At 36.4% G+C, this 23,606-nt stretch overlaps 1 protein-coding gene across 1 annotated transcript in view; it reads right to left on the reverse strand.

Moving 5' to 3' along the window:
* The window catches only part of LOC132109907 (testican-1-like), a 242,044-nt gene that overhangs the window by 85,167 nt on the left and 133,271 nt on the right, over positions 1 to 23,606 (reverse strand). Inside the window, exon 3 of the mRNA XM_059516359.1 lies at positions 10,495 to 10,540. Within this exon, the coding sequence (XP_059372342.1) occupies positions 10,495 to 10,540 (46 nt within the window). The remainder of the gene's footprint in view (positions 1 to 10,494; positions 10,541 to 23,606) is intronic.

Below are 23,606 nucleotides of genomic sequence, written 5' to 3' on the forward strand. Positions count from 1 at the left end.
GCATGTTACTTGTAACACATTACTTTACTTGTAACATCAAAAAAGTAATCTGAATGGGTTGCATGCATGTTACTTGTAATGCGTTGCCCCCAACACTGATCATTTCAGATGAGATTGAAAAAACGTATCGCTAGGTTTTCTCAGAGGAGGGCTATGATAGAAATGTGCATGTCCATCTTGAACATAATCATAATTATCAGCTAATAAGGGTAAATCTCCATACTCTGGTGCACTGGAGGGAGCATCGGAGTGGTTTCCACAGTTGTACCTTGACAGGCTGTAGAAAATTCTGATGGAATCACATCCTCATGTTCTGATATCATAGATACGCAAAGTGCAACTTGTATGAAGTTGTATGAAGCCATTGCAATATTTTGCATTTATATTTTTTGAATATATTTTATAGTTTTCACATTATTTGATATAATTGCATTGATTAGTTTGTTAAATTCACATACTTTATCTGTTTGATTATTGTCTTATATTTAATACAGTATATCTTCAGTTTAAACCAACCGCATGCTGTCCACTCAAGTGGACATCTGAAGATCTCTTTGAAAAATTTGTAAAAAAATAAAATAAAAATAAATTCTTGTTTTTCATGCCCTAAGAGCAATAAAAACACATAGGAAAAAAATCCTGACTGAGGTTATCATAATTCATGCATGAAAGGGTTAACTTTAAAATTAATAAGTTAGTAAAATAATATTTTTGGCCATTTTTGAGACTTGAATCAGGCATACATTTTTACTGTATAAATAAAGGCAGCCTTGCTGAGCAGAAGAGACTTATTTTAAAACATTAGAATATATTACAGATCCAAATATGAACACTATGTGTGAATGTTATAATAAATGTATTAACAGAGCTTTTGTCTTTAAACAAATGAACAAAAACGTTACTGAGCAACTGACGAGAAACAAGTTCAGCGCAGATTTTCCTCGTGTTTTGGACTTTGAACCCTGGCCTTTTGGTTGCCGAATATTCAGTGCATCCCAATGGATACAGTAACACACACACACACACACACACATATTTGATTTACAGGGACTCTCCATAGGCGTAATGGTTTTATACTGTACAAACTATATTTTCTATTGCCCTACACCAACCATACACCTAAACCTACCTGTAACGGAGTACAAACTTCATATTCATCGGGAAGAAGGAGGTGGGAACCGGCGGACAATCAAATAAGATTTTAATAATAAAAATAAACACAAAACAGCGTGGAAGCCCCTCACGGCCGTCTGCAGCGCACAAACAAAACCAAAACATAAAATAAAATCCAGGCCTGGTCCTCTCTAGTCATTCACTGTCGTCGCTCCTGTTTTATATCCTTCCATCTCCTCCGTGGGCCTCGAAACCGGTGGGTCGAGCAGGTGTCGTTGATCTCCAATCACTCCACCGGCCTCACTCATGTTCCCATGGCTCTCGGCCCAGCCCCACTCGTTAGGACAGACGAGGCGAGAGAAAAGGAGATGGAAGGATGAGGAGCGACAGAGACGAGAGAGGGGAGAGAGGAGAAAAAAAACATCTTCTGGTTCCCAGACGCACTGCCGCTCGGCCCTCCACCAGCTGGATGATATCCTCCGTGTTGCCTGGCAGTGGCACTGGACGGCCCTCGGTGGATGGCACGACACTCCTCCGCCGCCTGGTGGACTGCGACGGCTCCTCCGGTTTCGGGCAGACGGCAGGAGTCCCCCGTTCCCTGCTCCTCCAGATTCGGATGTAGTATGTTTTTTAAACCATTTGTTTTATGGGGACAGTGGCCTCATAAACCATGTTTATGTTGTAGTACCCATGTCATTATACTGTCTATCTATCCATCATATATATTTAATACCTTATTATATATATATATATATATATATATATATATATATACACTCACCTAAAGGATTATTAGGAACACCATCCTAATACTGTGTTTGACCCCCTTTCGCCTTCAGAACTGCCTTAATTCTACATGGCATTGATTCAACAAGGTGCTGAAAGCATTCTTTAGAAATGTTAGCCCATATTGATAGGATAGCATCTTGCAGTTGATGGAGATTTGTGGGATGCACATCCAGGGCACGAAGCTCCCGTTCCACCACATCCCAAAGATGCTCTATTGGGTTGAGATCTGGTGACTGTGGGGGCCATTTTAGTAAAGTGAACTCATTGTCATGTTCAAGAAACCAATTTGAAATGATTCGAGCTTTGTGACATGGTGCATTATCCTGCTGGAAGTAGCCATCAGAGGATGGGTACATGGTGGTCATAAAGGGATGGACATGGTCAGAAACAATGCTCAGGTAGGCTGTGGCATTTGAACGATGCCCAATTGGCACTAAGGGGCCTAAAGTGTGCCAAGAAAACATCCCCCACACCATTACACCACCAGCAGCCTGCACAGTGGTAACAAGGCCTGGTGGATCCATGTTCTCATTCTGTTTACACCAAATTCTGACTCTACCATCTGAATGTCCAACAGAAATCAAGACTCTTCAGACCAGGCAACATTTTTCCAGTCTTCAACTGTCCAATTTTGGTGAGATCGTGCAAATTTTAGCCTTTTTTTTCCTATTTGTAGTGGAGATGAGTGGTACCCGGTGGGGTCTTCTGCTGTTGTAGCCAATCGGCCTCAAGGTTGTGCGTGTTGTGGCTTCACAAATGCTTTGCTGCATACCTCGGTTGTAACGAGTGGTTATTTCAGTCAAAGTTGTTCTTCTATCAGCTTGAATCAATCAGCCCATTCTCCTCTGACCTCTAGCATCAACAAGGCATTTTCGCCCACAGGACTGCCGCATACTGGATGTTTTTCCATTTTCACACCATTCTTTGTAAACCCTAGAAATGGTTGTGCATGAAAATCCCAGTAACTGAGCAGATTATGAAATACTCAGACCGGCCCGTCTGGCACCAACGTATAAAAAATAAATATAATATTAATTTTAAAATAAATCTGGAAAAAGCTGCATAGAACGTTTAAAAAATATATTTATTTATTTTTATTATTTTATTTTTAATTATGTGTATTTTATTTTATTTATCTTTTTTTTTTTGGCTGGTACAGCTAATTTTACAGTACAAAAATACAATTACAGTATAATTGTAGTGATATAATAATATAATATTTGTAATTAGATTTTGTTTTTACATTTTCTGTTTCACTTTAATTTTAGTTAAATATTTAGTATTCTGTGTGCTTTTGTCTTTTTTTATAAATTATATTTTTTATTTTTACAATACAGTACAATACAATTAGTTTATTTATTTTCAGTCATTTATATACATAAAAAAAAATTATTCAGCAATGATTAATTAATAAAAGGGACAATAAAGATGTTTTTAAATATTTCAAAAGCCAAGTATTAGTTTATTAGTTTATTTGAGCCAAATAGTTTATTTATTTTTAGTCGTACTTAAACTTAAAAAAAGGATGTTAGCTGAAATAAAATAATATATATTATTAAAGCCAAATACTTCATATTTTACTTCATATTTAAAGTAATAAAAGTTCTCAATTTAAAGTAATAAAAAGTTATAGTTGGTTTTAGTTGAAAATGCAATCAGCACTTTCATGGCAAATTCACAATTTCTATCGCTACTTTGAGATTCTTCCTTTTCATGGTTGTGTAAGTGGTATGTCTAAGTGCATGTGTGGCTATCAGTCATTTATTAGGGTGCTTAAGCTGGTGTTCTATAGTGAGTAGAGCGAATCAGCTCAATAGGTTTCAGAGCGATGCTATTTACAGAGATCAGTGAGGTGAGCTGATCAGAAGAGTGGAACGGCAGGATTAGTTACAGAAATCATGCTTTGTAGCTTTTCTTAAAGGAGTCATTCACACAGAACCAAACTAGTGCAGATGGTACATACACACACACGCTCATTCTCTCAGTCTCCATATGGTGTGGTCATGCATGCATCTGTCTGCTGGTCTCTATTGGTGTTTCTATAAAAACAATAGAGCTTGATTGGTTATTCATGGTGGTTCATCATAATCGTTAGCAGAAGTACTCAGCAGAGCGGATGTCATATTAATATCAAAGCATTTCAGAAACTGACCCTCCATTACGATTTTAGCACAAGCATCTGTGAAGGATTTCTTCTCTTCAATAGGGTTTTCTGAGATTTTTTTTTTATTTTTTTTTTTTTACTTCGGACCAGTTTCTCTTTTTCTACAGCTTAACATTTATTCATTTGGCAGATGACTTGCCCAGCCCTAATAAATAAATAAATAAATATATATTATATATTTTATATTATATTATATTATATTATATTATATTATATTATATTATATTATATTATATTATATTATATTATATTATATTATATTATATTATATTATATTATATTTTATGAAATATATATTTCAGTTAGTTGCCAAGACATTTCTCATTTTCATTTAGTTTACACTGAAGTGCTAAAATTTCTAAATCTGAAAACTGAAACTATAATACCATTATACTGGCTTTAAAGGCAATTTTCCTCAATACAAATTTTTGCACCCTCAAATAACAGATTTTGTGTCTTCGCTCTATATTTTCCTATCCTAACTAACAATAAGTGGAAAGCTTATTTATTCAGCTTTCAGATTATGTAAAATCACATCTAAGATCTAAGATCTAAGCCATCCATCAGCATACCCTAATTCATAAAGTCAAAACTTATTGATTCCATCCATGAAGAAAGTGCATGATACTAATCAGTGATACTAATATAACACTGACCAGCATATAAGAATGATTTCTGCTGAAAATTAAGCTTTGCATCACAGGAATATATTTCATTTTAAACTATATTCACATATACAGTGCCCTCAATAAGTATTGAAACAGTAAAGACAAAATAGCTTTCTCTGCTGTGGAGTCAAGACATTTGCAAATACGATTAAAAGATGAATATGCAACAAAACTACAGAATGTCACATTTTATTATTAGGACTTTCAACACATACATGTTTTACCAAATAAAAAGGACAGCACTTTTAGAGTTCGTCCCACTATTTGATGTGAGCATAAGTATTGGAGCAGTTGAATTTAAGGGAGATATAAAAGATTAAAAGCTAATATTTAGTCCCTAGCAGATCCCTTGCAGCAATCCGAGCAGGGAGTCTGAAACCCATAGACATCACCAGACTCTTGATCTTATGCTTTGAAATGCTATTATGCAGCCTTTAATGCAGCCATTTCTAACTGTTGCTTGTTTTGCGTAGTTTCTGTCTTTAGTCTCCTCTTCAGCTGGTGAAATTAATGTTCAATCAGATTTAAATCTGGAGATTGATTTGGGCAATCTAAGACTTTACATTTCTTTGCCCTAATAAAGTCTTGACTGAACTTGCAGGGTGTTTTGGGTCATTGTCCTGATCCAATATTTCTATTGAGTTTGGTGGCATTTTCTTGAATATTGGTAGGCAAGATGATTTTGTACCCTTCCGATGTCATTCTGCTACTGTCACCATACATTAAGTCATCATTAAAATGAAGAGGTCCTGTTCTAGAGACAGCCATGCATGCCCATGCCATGACACCACCTCCACCAAGCTTTACAGATGAGGTTGTATGCTTAGGATGATTTGCAGTTCCCTTTTTTCTCCACTTTTGCTTTCCAATCACTTAGATAAAGGTTAATCTTTGTCTCATCGGTCCATCAACTCCAAAACTCTACTGGCTCACATTTGTGAAGAATCTTGCCTTTCTATGTTTGGTGCTGATCAGAGGTGTTCATCTTGCTGTGTAGCTTCTGTTATTCTGTGTCAAATTCTCCTGCAGATTGTAGATTGACAGAACATCACCCCAGCTTTCTGGAGGTTGTTGGTGATTTTACAGACATGTATTTCAGGGTAAATTGTCACAGCTTTTATGATTTTGTCTTTACTGTTCCAATATTTATTGAGGGCACTGTATGTTCTATTTCCTAGTATTACAGTTTTACTGTATTTTTGCTCAAATAAATGCCCACAAATACATTTGAATAATTGTATAAAAATAGATACAGTAGATATTTAGTAAATTGAAGAGACTGGAACTGAAGTTGGCAGCACTGTTGTTGTATTGAGACAGCAGATTGTTTAGTGATATTAGCTCTGAAGCAGACATAAATGTGACTCATGAGATGAAACATTAATATTGTGTATTCTCAATATTGCCGCCGTTGCCGTGTCATGGATACGCTGTGTGTTTTGTTGTGAAAGCGAAAATACTTTGTTTGGTCTTCCAAAAGAGGACACAATTAGAAATCAGTGGTTAAGTTGTATTTACAACACAGTTCCAGAACAGTTCAACCCAAATATTCAGATGTATGCAGCGCTTTTTATGGCGGACACCTTTGCAAGGACAGTCTGGCGCTTCTGACTCACAGCCTGTCAGAACATTTTCATATTTAAAGAATTTGTCACTGATGATTCAAACCCGAGTTTTGAGCAGTGTAGAGTAGCTCTTGTTGTTTGTCATTTCTCTGATCACAAATGCAGACATGGTTTTATGTTTACACAGTGCGAAACGCAACACAACCCAATGCAACACGTAAAAAGACAGTATAAGTCATTATAATCAGTAATTATGTCCCCACTGGATGCAACAAATGCCTCGTTTGTAATGGGTTTTATTGTTTTTTGGTTGGCGATATATGAAAAAAAAAATCTCAATATTGTCAAATTTGTTACGATATTTGATATATTTCTCTATATGTTTTCATTTGCATTTAAATATATATATTATGCTAGTCATTTGATATATACAGAGGGAGTGTATAAGTCTTTGGTATTAATATATATATATATATATATATATATATATATATATATATATATATATATATATATGTGTGTGTGTATATATATGTGTGTATATACACACACACACACACACACACACACACACACACACATATATATATATATATATATATATATATATATATATATATACTACCAAATACTTATACACTCCCTCTGTCTATATCATGAAAACTGGTAAAACAAAAGAAAAATATTATAAAAGTTTAATTCCTATTAGTAATTCCACATTGCCATAGCCTATGTTTCTCTATTAACACAACAGTGACAATCGTTAACAATACAATCGAGATCTCATGACACAACACAGACCGGCTGAATGACATTTTCATTCAGATCGCTAACTCCAGCTTGTTTGTGGCGCTTCCGCAATGAGGAGAGAGTGTTTGCGTGCGAATGGTTGCCAGATTGCTTAAAATAAGCAAAACACCAGAAAGAAAATGTATCTGTGAAACAGTGAAGCTGAAACTCTTGATATCTGGCAACAGCACTCACGAGAGTTCATGTAGTAGAGGAGTATAGAGCAGTCCGCAATAACATTCCCTTTTTTTGGGAAAACGTTTGGGAAAGTATGCTTGAATTCGAAATATTCGATATTCACAATATTTTTATAAAAAATATATTCAGCTAATCACGCTAATCAGAGCACACCTCGCTTTTCAGCACCATGAGCTTTATAAAAAATCAGTGGGTTTCAGAAAGGTGGGGCATAGAGGAGCAACAATAATGTACAGAATGTGGAAAATAATGTGTTTTTTTAAACTTAAACCGCATAAACACATTGCATTACACCAAATACACAAAATAATGTTATTTTAGCAACGTCATATAACCCCTTTAATGAGTCATTCCAACATGACCCTAGTAAAAAGTCATATATTTAAAATACATTTATTTCATCCTAAGTATAGTTCAAATCTATTAATAAATATACTTAAAGATAACTTGAGTCTTATGGACATTTTTACTAACAGCTTGCATCAGCACAAAACACCTTTTTGTGTTAAAATAGTACTGTCAGGTTTTACTAAAGATGCACAGTGACTAATTAGTGCGGAAAAGGCGTTGACAGTCATTTTTGCACCTGACCTTTTGACAGAGGTGGAAAGTATACTGGCCATTTTAATTTCACATTTAAAGTATCTTTTGATTTTTTTAAATAATTAATTTCTTATCATTTCAAATGAGTATTCAACATTTTATGTCTTGTATATCAAAACATTATTCATGCATTTGTAACTGCAGGTTAAATGCATTCTTGTCCTGCACTAAACAGTGTAATACATCTAAATGCCACTTCCAATGAATCTTCTGCATTAAAAGATGAGTTTGTTGATACTGATTTGCCTGGTAACAGCCCAAATATTTTATTATTCTAAATAACTGATTCCTTTAATTAAAAACAACTAGTTTGAGATTAATTAACCTATCCCAGGGGTGTCAAACTCAGTTCCTGGAGGGCCGTAGCCCTGCAGAGTTTAGTTCTAACCCTGCTCCAGCACACATATCATGTAGTTTTTAAATAAACCTAAATGATTAGATTAGCTGGATCAGGTGTGTTTAATTAGGGTTAAATCTAAACTGTGCAGGACTGTGGCCCTCCAGGAACTGAGTTTGACACCCTTGGCCTGTCACATTTTTGACTCCCTCCCACTGTTAAAATGTAACTAAGTAATTTTTACTCTGAGTACATTTTAAATGAGCTACTTTTTACTTTTACTTGAGTAGATTTTTAGACTGGTACTTTTACTTGTACTTAAGTAAAATTTAATTAATGTAATGGTACTTTTACTTGAGTAGAATATTTTTGTACTCTTTACACCTCTGCCTTTTGAATATGCATTTCTAGGAGTTTGCCTTTCTGACGCAACATTTATAGGAGGAGCTAATTTAAATGAATCACACAACGCGTTTTACTACCATTTACGCTCATCAAATGACTAGCATTTGAGCTATTATTTAACGCCCATAAAAGCATGTAGTAAACTATTTTGCACCCTGAAATGGATGCAATTTTTTTGCTAGGAGAAGGCACTGCAGGAAACAGAGAGGACGTGGTAGAAGGGAGAGGATTTTTCCACATGTATTAATTTATTTAGAAAGAACACTTTAAATTTCCATGGCCATCTGTGCTGTTTTGGAATTGCGCTCTCACGCTAATTTGCCCTGTTTAGTAAAACTGGCCCTTAGTGATATAAAAGTTATAATTAAATTTTATTTGGAATACTACTTGTTCACATTGCAAATTTCTAAATATTAAGTCTAAAATGTGTTTTAATGTCACTTTTGATGTTGATTATGTGATCTTTTGAATAATATCGGTCTTTAAAAGCTAAATATTTATAGTGTGCCTGAAGTACACTTGCAAAAGTTCCACTTTAACACAATCAAATATACTTCAGTATATCTTTAACTGGACTTCAGCACTACGTCTGCAGATCTTAAGTATAGCAGTTTAGTATAATACAGGTACAATTGCACTGTCACAGTGTCTGGGTTGTGTCCCTGGGTTTCCACTAGGTGTCCTCAGTTCCCACAGTGTTTATCATTTATCACTTCCTGTCTCCTTATTTGGTCACCTTCCTCCTTGTTTAGTTAATTGATTGTTCCCCACCTGTCTCCTGTTTCCCCATCATCCTTTTGTGTATTTATACCTGGTCTGTCTGAGTCTTAATCACGGAGTCCTTGTTTAATGTTAAATGTTAATTCATGTCCGTCAATGCCTTGCCTTGCCTTGCCTTGCCTTGCCTTGCCTTGCCTTGCCTTGCCTTGCCTTGCCTTGCCTTGCCTTGCCTTGCCTTGCCTTGCCTTGCCTTGCCTTGCCTTGCCTTGCCTTGCCTTCTTGTTTATGTTATGTTTGGATTTACCGGTTTTGACCCTGCCTGGACTGTTTAACCCTTTGGATTTGCCCTTTAATAAAGTCACATACCTGCACTTGGTTCTCTCTCCTGTGTTCGCTGTAACACCGATCGTGACATGCACAGCATTTTATTGAGTACATAAATATGAAAATGTATTTGTAGTATACTTAGTATAAAATAAATGTAATTCAAATACATTTAGGTATATTTATTTTTCACTAGGACAGGCTTGACCAAATACTCTGAAATGAGGTAAAAACATTGTGATTGTGCACAATGAATTATTACCACATGTACACCAACAGAAACAAAACAGAATCTGACCACTAAAATTAATTCTGCTCATTTGAGTTTTGTTATTTCCCTGATTATTGAGAATGTGTTAGATTTACATCCTTTTTAATGAATGCTGGATGTGTGTTTGCTATAATTTGCTCTCTAGTCTCAAGAAGTGGACTAAATCTAAAGCCCTCAATCATAAAACCGTTCATGAATTAAATACATACTTTTTGACTTAGGATTTGGGTTGAAGATAATTGTAAAAGATAATTGTAATTATCTTTCCATAAAAACAATAGAAGTCTATGATATGTCTTCATTTAGCTATATGTGTGTGTTTCTGGCTTGCTGTATTGATTCATGTCTGGAGCAGAGAGGAGGATCGATACACTGAAATGAAGATTCCAGCACTTGATTGGAGTTTTTATGATTAATCTGGTTAGAGATACAGCATGTAGGATGGTTAGGAGAGCAAGATAGAGGCGAGACTATAGGGTCAGCAGGATAAAAGCCACAGAGAAAATGTTTGTGAACAAGAAACACACGCTTTTGCTGAATCTTCTTACCTTGGTCTTGTGCTTTGTTGGGGTTCCAGGTTCTGAAGTAATCGTCCTATAGAAACACACAATGGAACACATTTAAAATCCTCAGACAGACAAGCTTCAATGCTACCGTCACGACCTTCAGAAAGAAGAAAATAGCTTTATGATTGAAGCAAAATGTGAAAAAAGACAGAGATGATGACTTCTGGTCTGACACTGATATAAGTGTACAGACAGACTGTTTGCTGATGTTTTTAATGAAAGCTGTGTAGTAAATGGACTGTCTGCGGAGGTATTCATTTCAATAATTGAGCCAAACTCAAGTCTGATTCTCCTTCTATCGCAGGTCTCTTTTTTTACACACTATATTTTTAGATGTGGACCAGTCAGTGGTGTCTACTACTTTTCAGTTTTTTGTGGTTAAATGTTCACCCAGATCTATTTGATTATTTTGGGGTTGGCAATATTGCTTAAAAATATGTATATATACTACTAAACATTGCATTTTCTTGACCAGAAACAGGAGTTTTAAAGTATATTCACGAAGTTGCAAAAGTAAAAAAGTAAAAAAAAAAAAATAATAATTATAATCAACTTTTTCTTATATCTCAAGCAATACAAAAAAAAAATTATAAAAAATTAATATTTTGGTGTCTGAAAATTTACTTGGGAAAAACTGATTCTCAAACTACTACTAAACAGTGAAATTACTGTAGCTACAAAAGTTAAAGTGATCATGTGGGTGTAAGTTGATTCAGACTTGAACACAAAAGTTTTGGTAATCAAACAGTCGATGGTAGCCATTTACTTCCACAGTATGGAGGGAAAAAAATTCTCGGTAACACTTTAGAATAGGTAACACTTGTTAACTATTAACTATGACATTTCTCTCAAAAAATTTTTAATTTGCTGCTTATTAATAGTTAGTAAGGTAGTTGTTCGGTTTAGGTATTGGGTAAGATTAGGGATGTAGAATAAGGTCAAGTAGAATAAGGCATTAAAATGTTCTTAATTAGCACTAATACATGGCTAATATTATAGTAATATACATGCTAATAAGCAACTAATAGGTGTTACCTATTCTGAAGTGTTGCCAAATTCTCAAACTGAGTGTGAATAAAAATGACAGAATTTAAATTTTCTAAGTGAGCTATCCAGTTAAACAAAACAATAATAATAATGCTAATGCTAATAATAATAATTTGATTATTTTGGTGTATGCAATGTTGCTTCCAAAAACTACTTCTCAAACAACTTCTTAACACTATTACTAGACAAAATTACTTTACCTGGAAAGTAGTCGTAAAGGTACAACATAAAAATGCTAAATTAAATGCGTTACAGCAGCCTTTATCCGTATTCCAAGCATATTTGATTTACCCTGCCTCTCTATGTGCTGCACTGTGATAATGCAAACAAACCATTTTTCTTCTCGTCTCTCTTAAACATTTGGGAATACAACAGATCTAAGCCATACATCACCATACATCATTTCATAAAATCAAAACTTATTTATTCCACCCATTAAAAAGATGCATGCATTTGGTTAACACTAAATGCAAAAATTTCACAATACACAAAATAAAATAAAATAATAAACAACAATATAATAAATAACACTTGACTGATAACTCTTATCAAAAAGTATACGCCGCGTGCATAATTATTAGACACATTGATATTCTGATCATATTTTTTTTCAGTGAGTTTTAGAAGCAGTATTTTTTTTCTTTTCAGTCTGAGTTAAACCTCATTTTAGGCTCATTTTATCAGTAAAAGAAAACATGCCTAATAATTCTGCACACCTGAATATAAGGAGTTTTTCAATTCTAGCCTTCATGGACAATTATACATCATTTACAAATATTAAATACTAAATTGATAGTAGTATTAAGATTGATGTGGTTTGCAATTGTTCCGGCTCAAGTTTTATGAAAGTGGAATAATGACAGCGAGCGAGAGAGATCTGATTATCATCTCAGCGACAGACTTTCAGGTGGATCTCACACAACATTAGCGACGGCGGCTGCATTATAAGGGCTTTTCAAATCCGATTACTAACACAGTCCTGTCCCAAAGTGGAGCCGCTACGGGCTGGATAAACAAATCTTTGACATCAAACTCTCATTAGGGGCTCTTTAGCTTCGAGCAGACTGATGTTTTAGTGTAAAATATGTGGTTAATTTAAATTAAGAATGTAATTAAAAACAATAACTTGTGCGAGAATAAGTTACATCTGTTGGTAAGCTACAGAAGACCTCTATCATTCCAGTGTAAACATCTATAAGCTACAGCTCTCAGGCCGTGAGCGAAAGCCAGGCTATAATTCTGCTCAAAGTTTACGGTGGTCTTAGCAAAACTAGGCCAATGTGTCTGTGGGCTCATGGCTCCAAATCAAAGGGGAACTGAGGGAAAGGTGAAACTCATTTTACCGTCAGAATGACAAAATCTGAGTCTGCAAATCTGCGTGATGAAGCAGAAGCCAGCAGACCTTCTCCAGCCCGCAAACTCTCATAAACCGAACGTCTTCTCTCTGTGGAAAAACTTCTCTCTGTGCAAATGATGACCTTTGCGAGTTGTCTTTGAATGAACGCTTTGGGTTCAATACAAGTTAAGATTAAAAGATCTTGTAAAAACAAGCAGAAATGTGTTTACAGTAATGAATATTCAGCTTCGGGAATCATTGGTGCGCAAGATGCATTATCTAAAATATCACATTATTTGTTTTGCCATTTTATATATCACACACACACACACAAAAGCATTGTTTAATCATTTTTTATAGAAATATCGATATGATACATTTAATATGATATAGTTTCTAAATGTTATTGTTTTGTCTAGCTCATTAAATCTTTCTCACCGCCACCTGCTGTTGGTTTTAGTTTCATATTCAGAGTATCAATTAATTTTGAAGGAACATTTCGTATTTTAATATTCAAAATATTATTTATAAAACTTTAATTTAATAGGATTATCCATGCAATTGTAATTGCAATATCAGTGCTAATTTAGATCCTGCTTCTGTGTCACTTCTGCACTTCTGGATTTTGTTGATACGGATTTCATTTGAAAGTCTTATTATTCAAACTGAATTGTTTGAATCTGACATAAAAGATGATGGATATATCTAATATGGTTGGGAAAAACTGTCCTTATAAAAGTAAAACACACCTGGAAATCAGTTTAAGGTGACAAACATAAAAAAAGTTAATGAAAAATATTTTAATTTCTATCCAAAGTTACCAGAACAAAAACACACTCAGCAACATAATTATTATAAACTAAATATAGGAAACTATTGCACATCTTAACTAGGAATATATGTTTTGAAAGTCTAGTCATAAAACGCACACATGGTACATGCTAAAGTTTCTGAGAAAATCTCATTATTTTTAAAATAAGAAAAACATGGCTTTTAATATAAGCATTACATCTGAAGTAGATTTGAGTGTGCTGACTGAATCAAAACACTAATGCACTTCAAGTTGCACAGTCATTTACATTCTGAGCATGTTATTGCTCCTGCTACTTCAACATTCAGTGTCCTTCAAACACAAGATACTGTCTGAGTATACAATCTCCAAAAACATTTCAACACTAAAGGCATGAATGTCATTGCAATGGATATGAAAATATTGAAACATCTGCATCAAAATAAAAAAGGTAACTCAAACTTTTTCTTTCTTTTTTTCATGAAATCCACAATTCTGACTTTTTTCATTATAATTCTGAACTTATTTTTCACAATTCAGATTTTTTTTTGTAAGTCTGTTTATAATATTTAAAAAAACATAATTTCTCGTAATTGTGAATGTTATATCTCACAATTTGCTTTCTCATAATTCTGAGTTTCTATCACACAATTCAGTTTTTTTTGCGTTGAAATTTAAATGTATAACTCACAAATCAGACTTTCTCGTGCAATTCTGAATTTATATTCTTATATGACTTTTTCATTATGATTCTGAACTTATATCTCAAAATTCTGACAATTTTTCCCCATTATTTTGAGTTTACATCTGAAAATACTGACTTTTTATATCTCATAATATATCTCAATATATCTCTCTCTATATATCTCTCTCTCTCTCTCTCTATATATATATATATACATATAATGTATATACCTCATAATACAGACTTCTGTGTTGTAATTCTGAGCTTAGATCTAACAATTCTGACTTTTTGTCTGCATGTACATCAAGTCAGTTTTATGTTTTCATTCCATTACGAAAACAAACTTCCGTTACAAACACACTTTGCAATCAGATCATTTGACAAAAAGAAGCTTGTGAGTTTACAACACTACCCACAGATGTAGTGTTGAAGATGAAGTCAGTCACTATTGTGTATATCTCAGGTTAGTGGATGATGTTGCAAGTTGACGCAGTTCTCTAATGTGATTCTCTCTCTATCTCTTTCTCTCTATATGCATTTCACATTTTTTTAATTGTGGCTTCAAAACGGCTAGTGAGAGAGGTTTTAGCGGCATGCGGATGAGCGCGAGAGCGTTTATCTGTAACCCACACACGACAACATAACACCTGCTGCACAAATAACTATCACAGACAGGAATTGGGTCCACAGATTCATTTGATCTTCCCCTCTGTCTCTCTGTGGTTTAGGTAAATTAGTTTTGCGGGCAGGCTGGTGGTTATCTGCTGTCAGATTATCCATCTCATGTTTGCCCCGCAGACAGATAGCGCGGCTGGAGTGTGTTTGAGAAAAGTCAGAAACCGTCTCACAGTTCACAGGAGACTAACTGACTCTGGCTGCGTGTTTGTTCCTCTGCTTTCCTTTCACTTTCTGTTTGCTCACTCGTCCCTTCACTCTCTCGCTCCCACTCCTGCTCTCTGATGTTATTCTGTGTTGACAGTTTAGAGCCCGCGGGCATGACAGGTCAGCCGTACACTCAGAGACGGCCGCGTGCAAGTGTGTGTGTGTGTGTGTGTGTGTGATGTTGAGTGAGGACGGCAGCAGGACAGAGCAGACGAACACATTAAAGCTGACAGATAAAGTCCCACTGACAACACACACACACACACACACACACACACCACATGCTATTTTAAATGCAGAAGTACCTCACAACCACTGAACAGATTATAGTTTTAATTAACATATAGAGAGAAAAAGATTTTGATTCTTCTATATATATATATATATATATATAAACATACAAAATGTACTTAAAAAATTTGAGATGGGTTTTATATATATATATATATATTTAAAACCCATCTCAAATTTTTTAAGTACATTTTGTATGTTTTTGAATGAAGCTTCTTCTGCCCACCAAGGCTGCATTTATTTGAGGAAAAATACTGTAATAATTGTGAAATATTATTAATATTTTTTGTTTTGTTTTCTATTTAAATATGTTTTCAAATGTAATGTTTTTTTGTTGTTGTTTTTTTAGGATTATTTGATGAATAGAATGTTCAAAAGAACAACATTTATTTGAAATATAAATCTTTTGTAACATTAAAAATGTTTTAACTGTCCCTTTAATCAATTGAATGCATTCTTGTTGAATCTTACTGAAACTTTTGAACGGTGTACACATACAATACACACAGAGAAAGAAGAGAGGAAATCTTTGTATACAAAAATGTCAAACTGTTTAACTTACCTCAACCTCCTTATCAAGAAAGCAGAAAAAGAGAAAGAGATTAAAATCAGGTTATCAGTCATCAAATGATCAATGAAAACTCATTGATTACAGCCAAATCACAGATATAATAACATTAGCATGAGTGTGTTACTGCTGAAATGTGTCTTATCATACATCAAAAATGCTGGTTCTTAGAATCAAACATGAGTGATTCAAACTAATGAAATATCAATCAATAAAAATAAAAAAAAACCACACATTTACTGAGATTTCAATGATGTGTCCAGCTGGGACAAGAACACACCAACACACACACACACACACACACACACACACCAACATTTATTCATACAAAAACACACACCCTGTGGGTTATTTCATGTGTGAAGTGATACAGGATATTATGAGAAAAGACATGTAATTCTGAACGCATTATAGCTGCCGCGCGCAACTGAGGAAGAAAACAATAACAGCGGTGCACGTATACATCTTTGAGATAAAGACATGATCATTATTAATAAATACTTCAGCTCTGAGGTCTTTCACCAAACAGCTTTTGTCCCAGCAGCTGATAAAATGTTTGGAATAAACACAATAAATCAATATTAAGATCTTAAACTTAGAGGACGAACACACACACAACACCACTGAGTTTCTATTGAGTATGAAAACCGGTCACACTTTATTTTAAGGTCAAGTTCTCACTATTAACAAACCATTAACTATGACTTTTGCCTCAATAAACTCACAATTTGCTGTTAATTAATAGTTTGTAATGTTTTTGTTAAGATGAGTTATTGTTAGAATTAGGGATGTAGAATATGATCATGCAGAATATGTGCTTTATAAGTACTAATAAACAGCCAATATGTTAATAATAGGCATACTAATCTAATTTTTTTTTTTATTTACACTACAGACAATTTAGGAACTTCTTTCCAAATTTTTTTTTAAACTGCTAGCTGTCAGCAATTCATGCTGCACTATTAAGCTTTTATTACAATGGAAATGGCAGTAGAGCTTTTATTTTGAAGGAAACCTCCAGTTTTAATGAAAAGAGACTTCACTTTGAAATGCGCAGCACAAATAGACTTGATCAAGGGATTAGCCATATTGTGCTTTCGGTTTAAGTTCATTTGACAGATACTGTGCCAAAGCATAATGGCCCAAAACACAACTTTAAAGACCTTTTATGTTAAAAAAAGAAGTTTACATATATTTGAAAAACTACACTTGCCCGGAAGACATATCGTTTCAACTTCTCATGTGATTATAATAATATCGAGATACTACAATATTGATAATATTGTTAAATAACTACTTAACTGCAGTTATTATGAAAATGATTAATTTGATGCCGTTTTCTTTCCTGAATTAATGCATTTCCTATTCAAACGGAAAGTGGAGGTGTTTGAATACCCCTCGCTCCGATGCCCAAGGCTGTAATGCATTTACTGGACTTGACATGACACTTTTCATATAAAAACAAGTTCTAATTTAAACACATTAGATTTTAATTAGTTATCAATCATTCATGAGAGCATTAACATGGATTAATAGATTCATGGGTTATTAGATGGATCTCGTGGTTTTTAAACCTGCCCTTCATTCAGAAAGCATTTGCTTCTTTTAAACCAAACCCAACATCATTCATTTGAGAAAATCACTCAAATCCCTAATTTCACCAAAGCACTTCTTCACACTTTCATTTCTATTTTCGAGGGCGAGTGCAGACAGAATGAAGAAGTGGGAAAAAAACACAAGTAAAAATATAAAAGCAACATGCATTTGCATTCAAATCATCCGCATCGATCTGAAGAGGCAATTTTTCAATTCAATTAATGCTTAATTTCTCTGTATCAACACTGTTTTGGTCATTTGAATGTTAATTGCTTGTGGTTTAACTAACTCTATTAGTTCTTCGAAAATCCATCTAAATACTGTCAAAGTCGGAGTCACGCTTGACTGTGTTTGATATGCTAATCTATCACAAACATCACAAGCCTTCACTCCAGCTCTTCTCAGAAGCTCAGCGCTTTCCTTTCTTTTCTCATTGTTTCCTCTCACTTCTTCAGCTCAGAGGGTTTAGGATTTGCTGTTTAACCCATCTAAGTACAAAAAAATCAGTAAAAAATAACATTTATGTAAAGAAAACGGTAGCTCTGTAACATTTGTAGTTTTACAAATTTACCTCAAATTTACAGTAATAAAAACATTAAATAACAAATACTAAAATATGACTCATTCATAAAATATGAAATATTTTTTTTACCTTTGTAATAGGGGTGGGCACTATGGCAAAAAATGGCTTTTTTAGAAATTCACAATTTTATCACGATTCTTTGTCATGTTGATTTGTCTGAGCAGTACAGCAAAACTAATTTCCGTTAAAAAAACAAAACAAAACAAAAAACTAAATCTTTTAAGATAACAAAGTATAAAATAAAAAAGAATGGCAGATATATAGGCCAAATCTTAGACGTTATTGTATCTTTGTTAACACAGAATATGAACAAGTAGGTCTATTTAGCAGTACTGAATTAAGAAATATAAAAAGTAAAACACTATATACTTAAACATTTTTATCGTCCACAACCAAAAATGGTTATAATAAATGGATTAGCAACCTAAAAACTAAAACATAAAGAGAAAGTCAAATGATGAATCAAATTTAATCACAAATAACATTTCCACAAGCTGACTTAAATACTAATACATACATTTGTTGTAAAAACAATTCCACTCAAAAATTGCTAGTAAATTTCACAATTATTAGCAAAGAAGTAGTAGCACATTGAATTAAATATAAAATTTTGAAGTAGAAAAAGTAAGAGTGTTTTTTATGCACACTGTCATTCACACAAACATAAAACACCATCATGGAAACAGGCATAACACGAAAATAATGCAAAAAAAAAAAAACAGACAATCCTGTTTTTTTTTTTTGCTCTTTTTAATTTCTAAAAATAGCATTATTTACATGAATGTGCCATTCAACCTATAAGAGTTTTTCACCTTCAAGAGAAACAGCAATGTTATATTTAGTTTCACTAAAACAATAAAAAAATACTTTAATTAAAATGTTAGCTGAAATAAAATAGCATTTAAATTACTTTATTTCATCTAGTTGCTAATGCAACATTTCTCATTTTCATTTAGTTTAATTTGAAAAACTAGATTTAAAACTAAAATAAAAAAATAAAAACAAAAGAAATATATAAACATATAAAAAACTACAATATTATCTCTAATTATACTAAATATAATTATTTTTATTACCATTTTACTATTACAATTAGCATATTTTTATTTTTATTTTTTCCTGTGAATTGCCTTGATACCTGAACATCTGGAACTGAAATCCTGTGAGCATAGCTAAAGCACAAGATGTACAGGAAAGCTAACGGTTGGCTTTCTTCAGGTATTACAGACATGCTAACTCACATCAAGGTGAAACACCTCAAACTCGCTTATTGGCAAAACTGAAAGCCCAAGGATTATGGGAAATGCAGTAATGAGGGGTCTAGAGGTTAACAGCTCAGACACATGAGATTTTCTAAAAATAAACACAAAGTCTCTCTCTCCGTTCCTCTTGATTTCTCCTCTGGTGTTGTCTGATAGCACACAACACAGCCCATGGCTCTCTCCTGCTGTAGCGTATCAAAAAACAGAGACTCAGTGAGCTTCAGAGTGGCGCCATCTGACATGCAAACTTTACAGCGTCATCAGAGGGAACATAACGGCCCATGTAAAGTTTACAGGTCCCGCTGGAGCACAAGAGCAGAGAGTGCTGAGACGTGCTTTACACCACCAGCGGGACCTGTGTATATGAGCGATGTGCAGGTTTGTCGTTCTGACTGCTCAAGTACACGACAGATAAATAAAGCCAGTTCTCAGGGGTTTTGGGAGGTTGGGCCGAGACCCATCTGTGCGATTTTTTTAATTGATGGTCTATGCAGACATGAATCAAACAGACATCTTTTGGCTCTTGTAAGGCGTCTCTTTGGGTTTTTCAACACTTTGTAGTAGAAGTGTTGCATGTCAAGTTAAAAATTGTTTCAAATATGATGCTGTGTGCAACTGAATCCAGAAGATTTTGCCTTGTAAAGCCTGACATATAAAAGAATAGGCCTAGTCAAAAACAAAATTGAAATGGAACAGTTTATTGAATCTTCAGACCTGAAGTGTGTTATTTGTTAAGCATCATACAGTATTTGATCCATCAGGCTTTTATGGCTCATATAGTCTAAAATAGTGAGGATATGGAGAGTTTTATTTCAAGGCCCAAGCTGAGCACAAAAATGAAATTTGGCTGTTATTTATATACATAAAACTGAAGATGAAATTCTGATTGTATGTAACAATGTAAATCAATGAGGTTTCATAACAGTCTAGCAAATACTAAAATGACAAATATAACTCGTCACTCTGTATCTCCAATAATGTCTTAGTATTTAAATGCTTAATTTGTCGATCAAAACATTAAATGTAATGCAATACAATGATGATGATTGAAAGATAAACAATTAAAAGTTAACCAAAAACCTTATAATTATATTTTAAAAACACAGATTTTTCTTACAAATGATGACTGGATAATCAAGTAAACCAAGTAAATCATGCAAACTTAGTTTTCCTGATCAATTACAGCTGTGTGTTTCAGAGAAAGATGTGTTTGCTTCATCTCCATGACAGTCTCTGAGAGAATCAAAGTGTTTGTTAGTGTATAAATCCTTTTTTTATATATATTTTCTTTTAGTAAAAATGAAACTTGTGCTAAATAACTTGATACGCTTTGTTGCTTAACGTTCGTGACAAATGATATGGAAAATCTGAAACGATGAAAACAGAAACTAGCTTCTGAATGAAAGCGCTGTGACTGTCAACTTAATTCAATCAATAAACACTCACTAATCCAAAATAATTAGTCAAACAAAGACATGTGAGCGGGTGAGATGGATGTGTGTGGTTTCTACAGAACACGCACAAACAAGAAACTCCAAAACGGTTGAGTAGACAGGAAATCATCCATGACTCCACAAACATCATCAGCACACTGTAAACTCGCTTAATCTGTTTATAAATACACCAAACAAGCCTCCATAATTACAAAGATCAGCTCGTTCAATGGTGATTTTGTTTAGATTTTGTTTTATTTTCCTGTAGTTCAAACAATAGATCACAGGGCTAGCAACACCATAGTCATGGGTTTGATTCTCAGGAAAAGCAAGAATTTATAAAATGTCAGTCATTCTGGATAAAAGCGTCTGTCGATTGCATAAATGTGAAAGTAAATTGAATTTATAATGCTTATTGTATTAGTGTCCAGTGTTATTTTAGTTTTTTCTTTCTATACTAATATAGTATTTATTGGTACCGATAGCCTTGTGTGCTGACATGTCACAGTGTCTGGGTTGTGTTCCCTGGGTTCCCACTAGGTGTCCTCAGTTCCCACGGTGTTTATCATATTATCACTTCCTGTCTCCTTATTTGGTCACCTTCCTCCTTGTTTAGTTAATTGATTGTTCCCCACCTGTCTCCTGTTTCCCCATTATCCTTTTGTGTATTTATACCTGGTCTGTCTGAGTCTTAGTCACGGAGTCCTTGTTTAATGTGATGTTAATTCATGTCCGTCATCTAGTCGTGCCCTTGCCTTGTGGTCATGTTTTGTTTATGTTTTGGATTTGGATATTCTGGTTTTGACCCTGCCTGGACTGTTTACCCCTTCGGATTACCCTTTAGTAAATATCATACCCGCACTTGGATCTCTCCGTGTTTCTTGTATCACCACACGTGACAGTAAGAACCAGCGGTATGTCTGCCTATGTCTCATCCCCAGCCACAGAGCGGGAGAGAGACGGTTTTCAGGGAACTCGCCTGGTGGTTTTCCGGGGGACCAGGGGAGGTCGCCGAGGAGGGAGTGGTCGAGAGGAGACTCAGCATCGCTCTCAACCATGGCCTCCCTTCGACCCGGGGCTCGTGTGGGATGGATCAGAGCCACCGTCTCACCATGGCGGACGGAGAGGGGAGAGGAAGCGCACGTCCGCCACGGTGGCGCCACTGCCCATGATTGCCGCGAGTCCAGCGCCACGGTGCAAAATGGCCGCCAGCTCAGGGCCAACGCCCAAGAAGGCCGCTGACTCATTCTTGGATTATTTCGCTACGCTGTCCAAGATCCTAGAGATTCCCAAGACGGTTAACGTCATGGCTGCTGAGCCAGCGCCTCAGCACAAGATGGCCGCCAGCCCAGCGCCACAGCACAAGATGGCCGCCAGCCCAGCGCCACAGCACAAGATGGCCGCCAGCCCAGCGCCACAGCACAAGATGGCCGACTCAACGCCTGAGTCTCCAGACAAGGTGTCACCGACTCGCCATCATAGAGGGCGGAGGAGGAGGAGACAGGCGTCAACCATTCCTCAAAGCCCAGAGGACGTTCCCGAGGCGGTGCCCGATGCTGTTCCGGAGGCCGAGACCCGATGCTAGAGTCAGGGCTAGTTCCTGTTGACCTTCCAGAGTCGAGTCAGGTTCCAGTTGACCCTCCAGAGTCGAGTCAGATGTTTGTGGACCCTCCAGAGTCAGGGTTAGTTACCGTTGACCCTCTAGAGTTAGGGCTAGCTCCTGTTGATCATCCAGAATCGAGTCATGTTCCAAGTGTTCCTCTTGAATCAAGTCGTGTTGAATCATCGGTGCCCGATGCCGTGGTGCCCGATGCTGTTCCGGAGGCCGAGGCGGTGCCCGATGCCGTTCCGGAGGCGGCTCCCGAGGCGGTGCCCAATGCCGTTCCGGAGGCCGCTCCCGAGGCGGTGCCCGATGCCGTTCCGGAGGCCGCTCCCGAGGCGGTGCCCGATGCCGTTCCGGAGGCTGCTCCCGAGGCGGTGCCCGATGCCGTTCCGGAGGCCGCTCCCGAGGCGGTGCCCGATGCCGTTCCGGAGGCCGCTCCCGAGGCGGTGCCCGATGCCGTTCCGGAGGCCGCTCCCGAGGCGGTGCCCGATGCCGTTCCGGAGGCCGCTCCCGAGGCGGTGCCCGATGCCGTTCCGGAGGCTGCTCCCGAGGCGGTGCCCGATGCCGTTCCGGAGGCCGCTCCCGAGGCGGTGCCCGATGCCGTTCCGGAGGCCGCTCCCGAGGCGGTGCCCGATGCCGTTCCGGAGGCCGCTCCCGAGGCGGTGCCCGATGCCGATGCGGTGCCCGAGGCCGCTCCCGATGCCGCTCCCGATGCGGTGCCCGTTCCCGATGCGGTGCCCGAGGCCGCTCCCGATGCCGCTCCCGATGCGGTGCCCGAGACCGGTCCCGATGCGGTGCCCGAGACCGGTCTAGAGTCAGGGCTAGTTCCTGTTGACCTTCCAGAGTCGAGTCAGGTTCCAGTTGACCCTCCAGAGTCGAGTCAGATGTTTGTGGACCCTCTAGAGTTAGGGCTAGCTCCTGTTGATCATCCAGAATCGAGTCATGTTCCAGTTGTTCCTCTTGAATCGAGTCGTGTTCCTGTTGACCCTCCAGAGTCGAGTCAAGTTCCTGTTGACCT

The sequence above is a fragment of the Carassius carassius genome, chromosome 29 (genome assembly GCF_963082965.1).
Source record: "Carassius carassius chromosome 29, fCarCar2.1, whole genome shotgun sequence".
Taxonomy (NCBI): domain Eukaryota; kingdom Metazoa; phylum Chordata; class Actinopteri; order Cypriniformes; family Cyprinidae; genus Carassius; species Carassius carassius.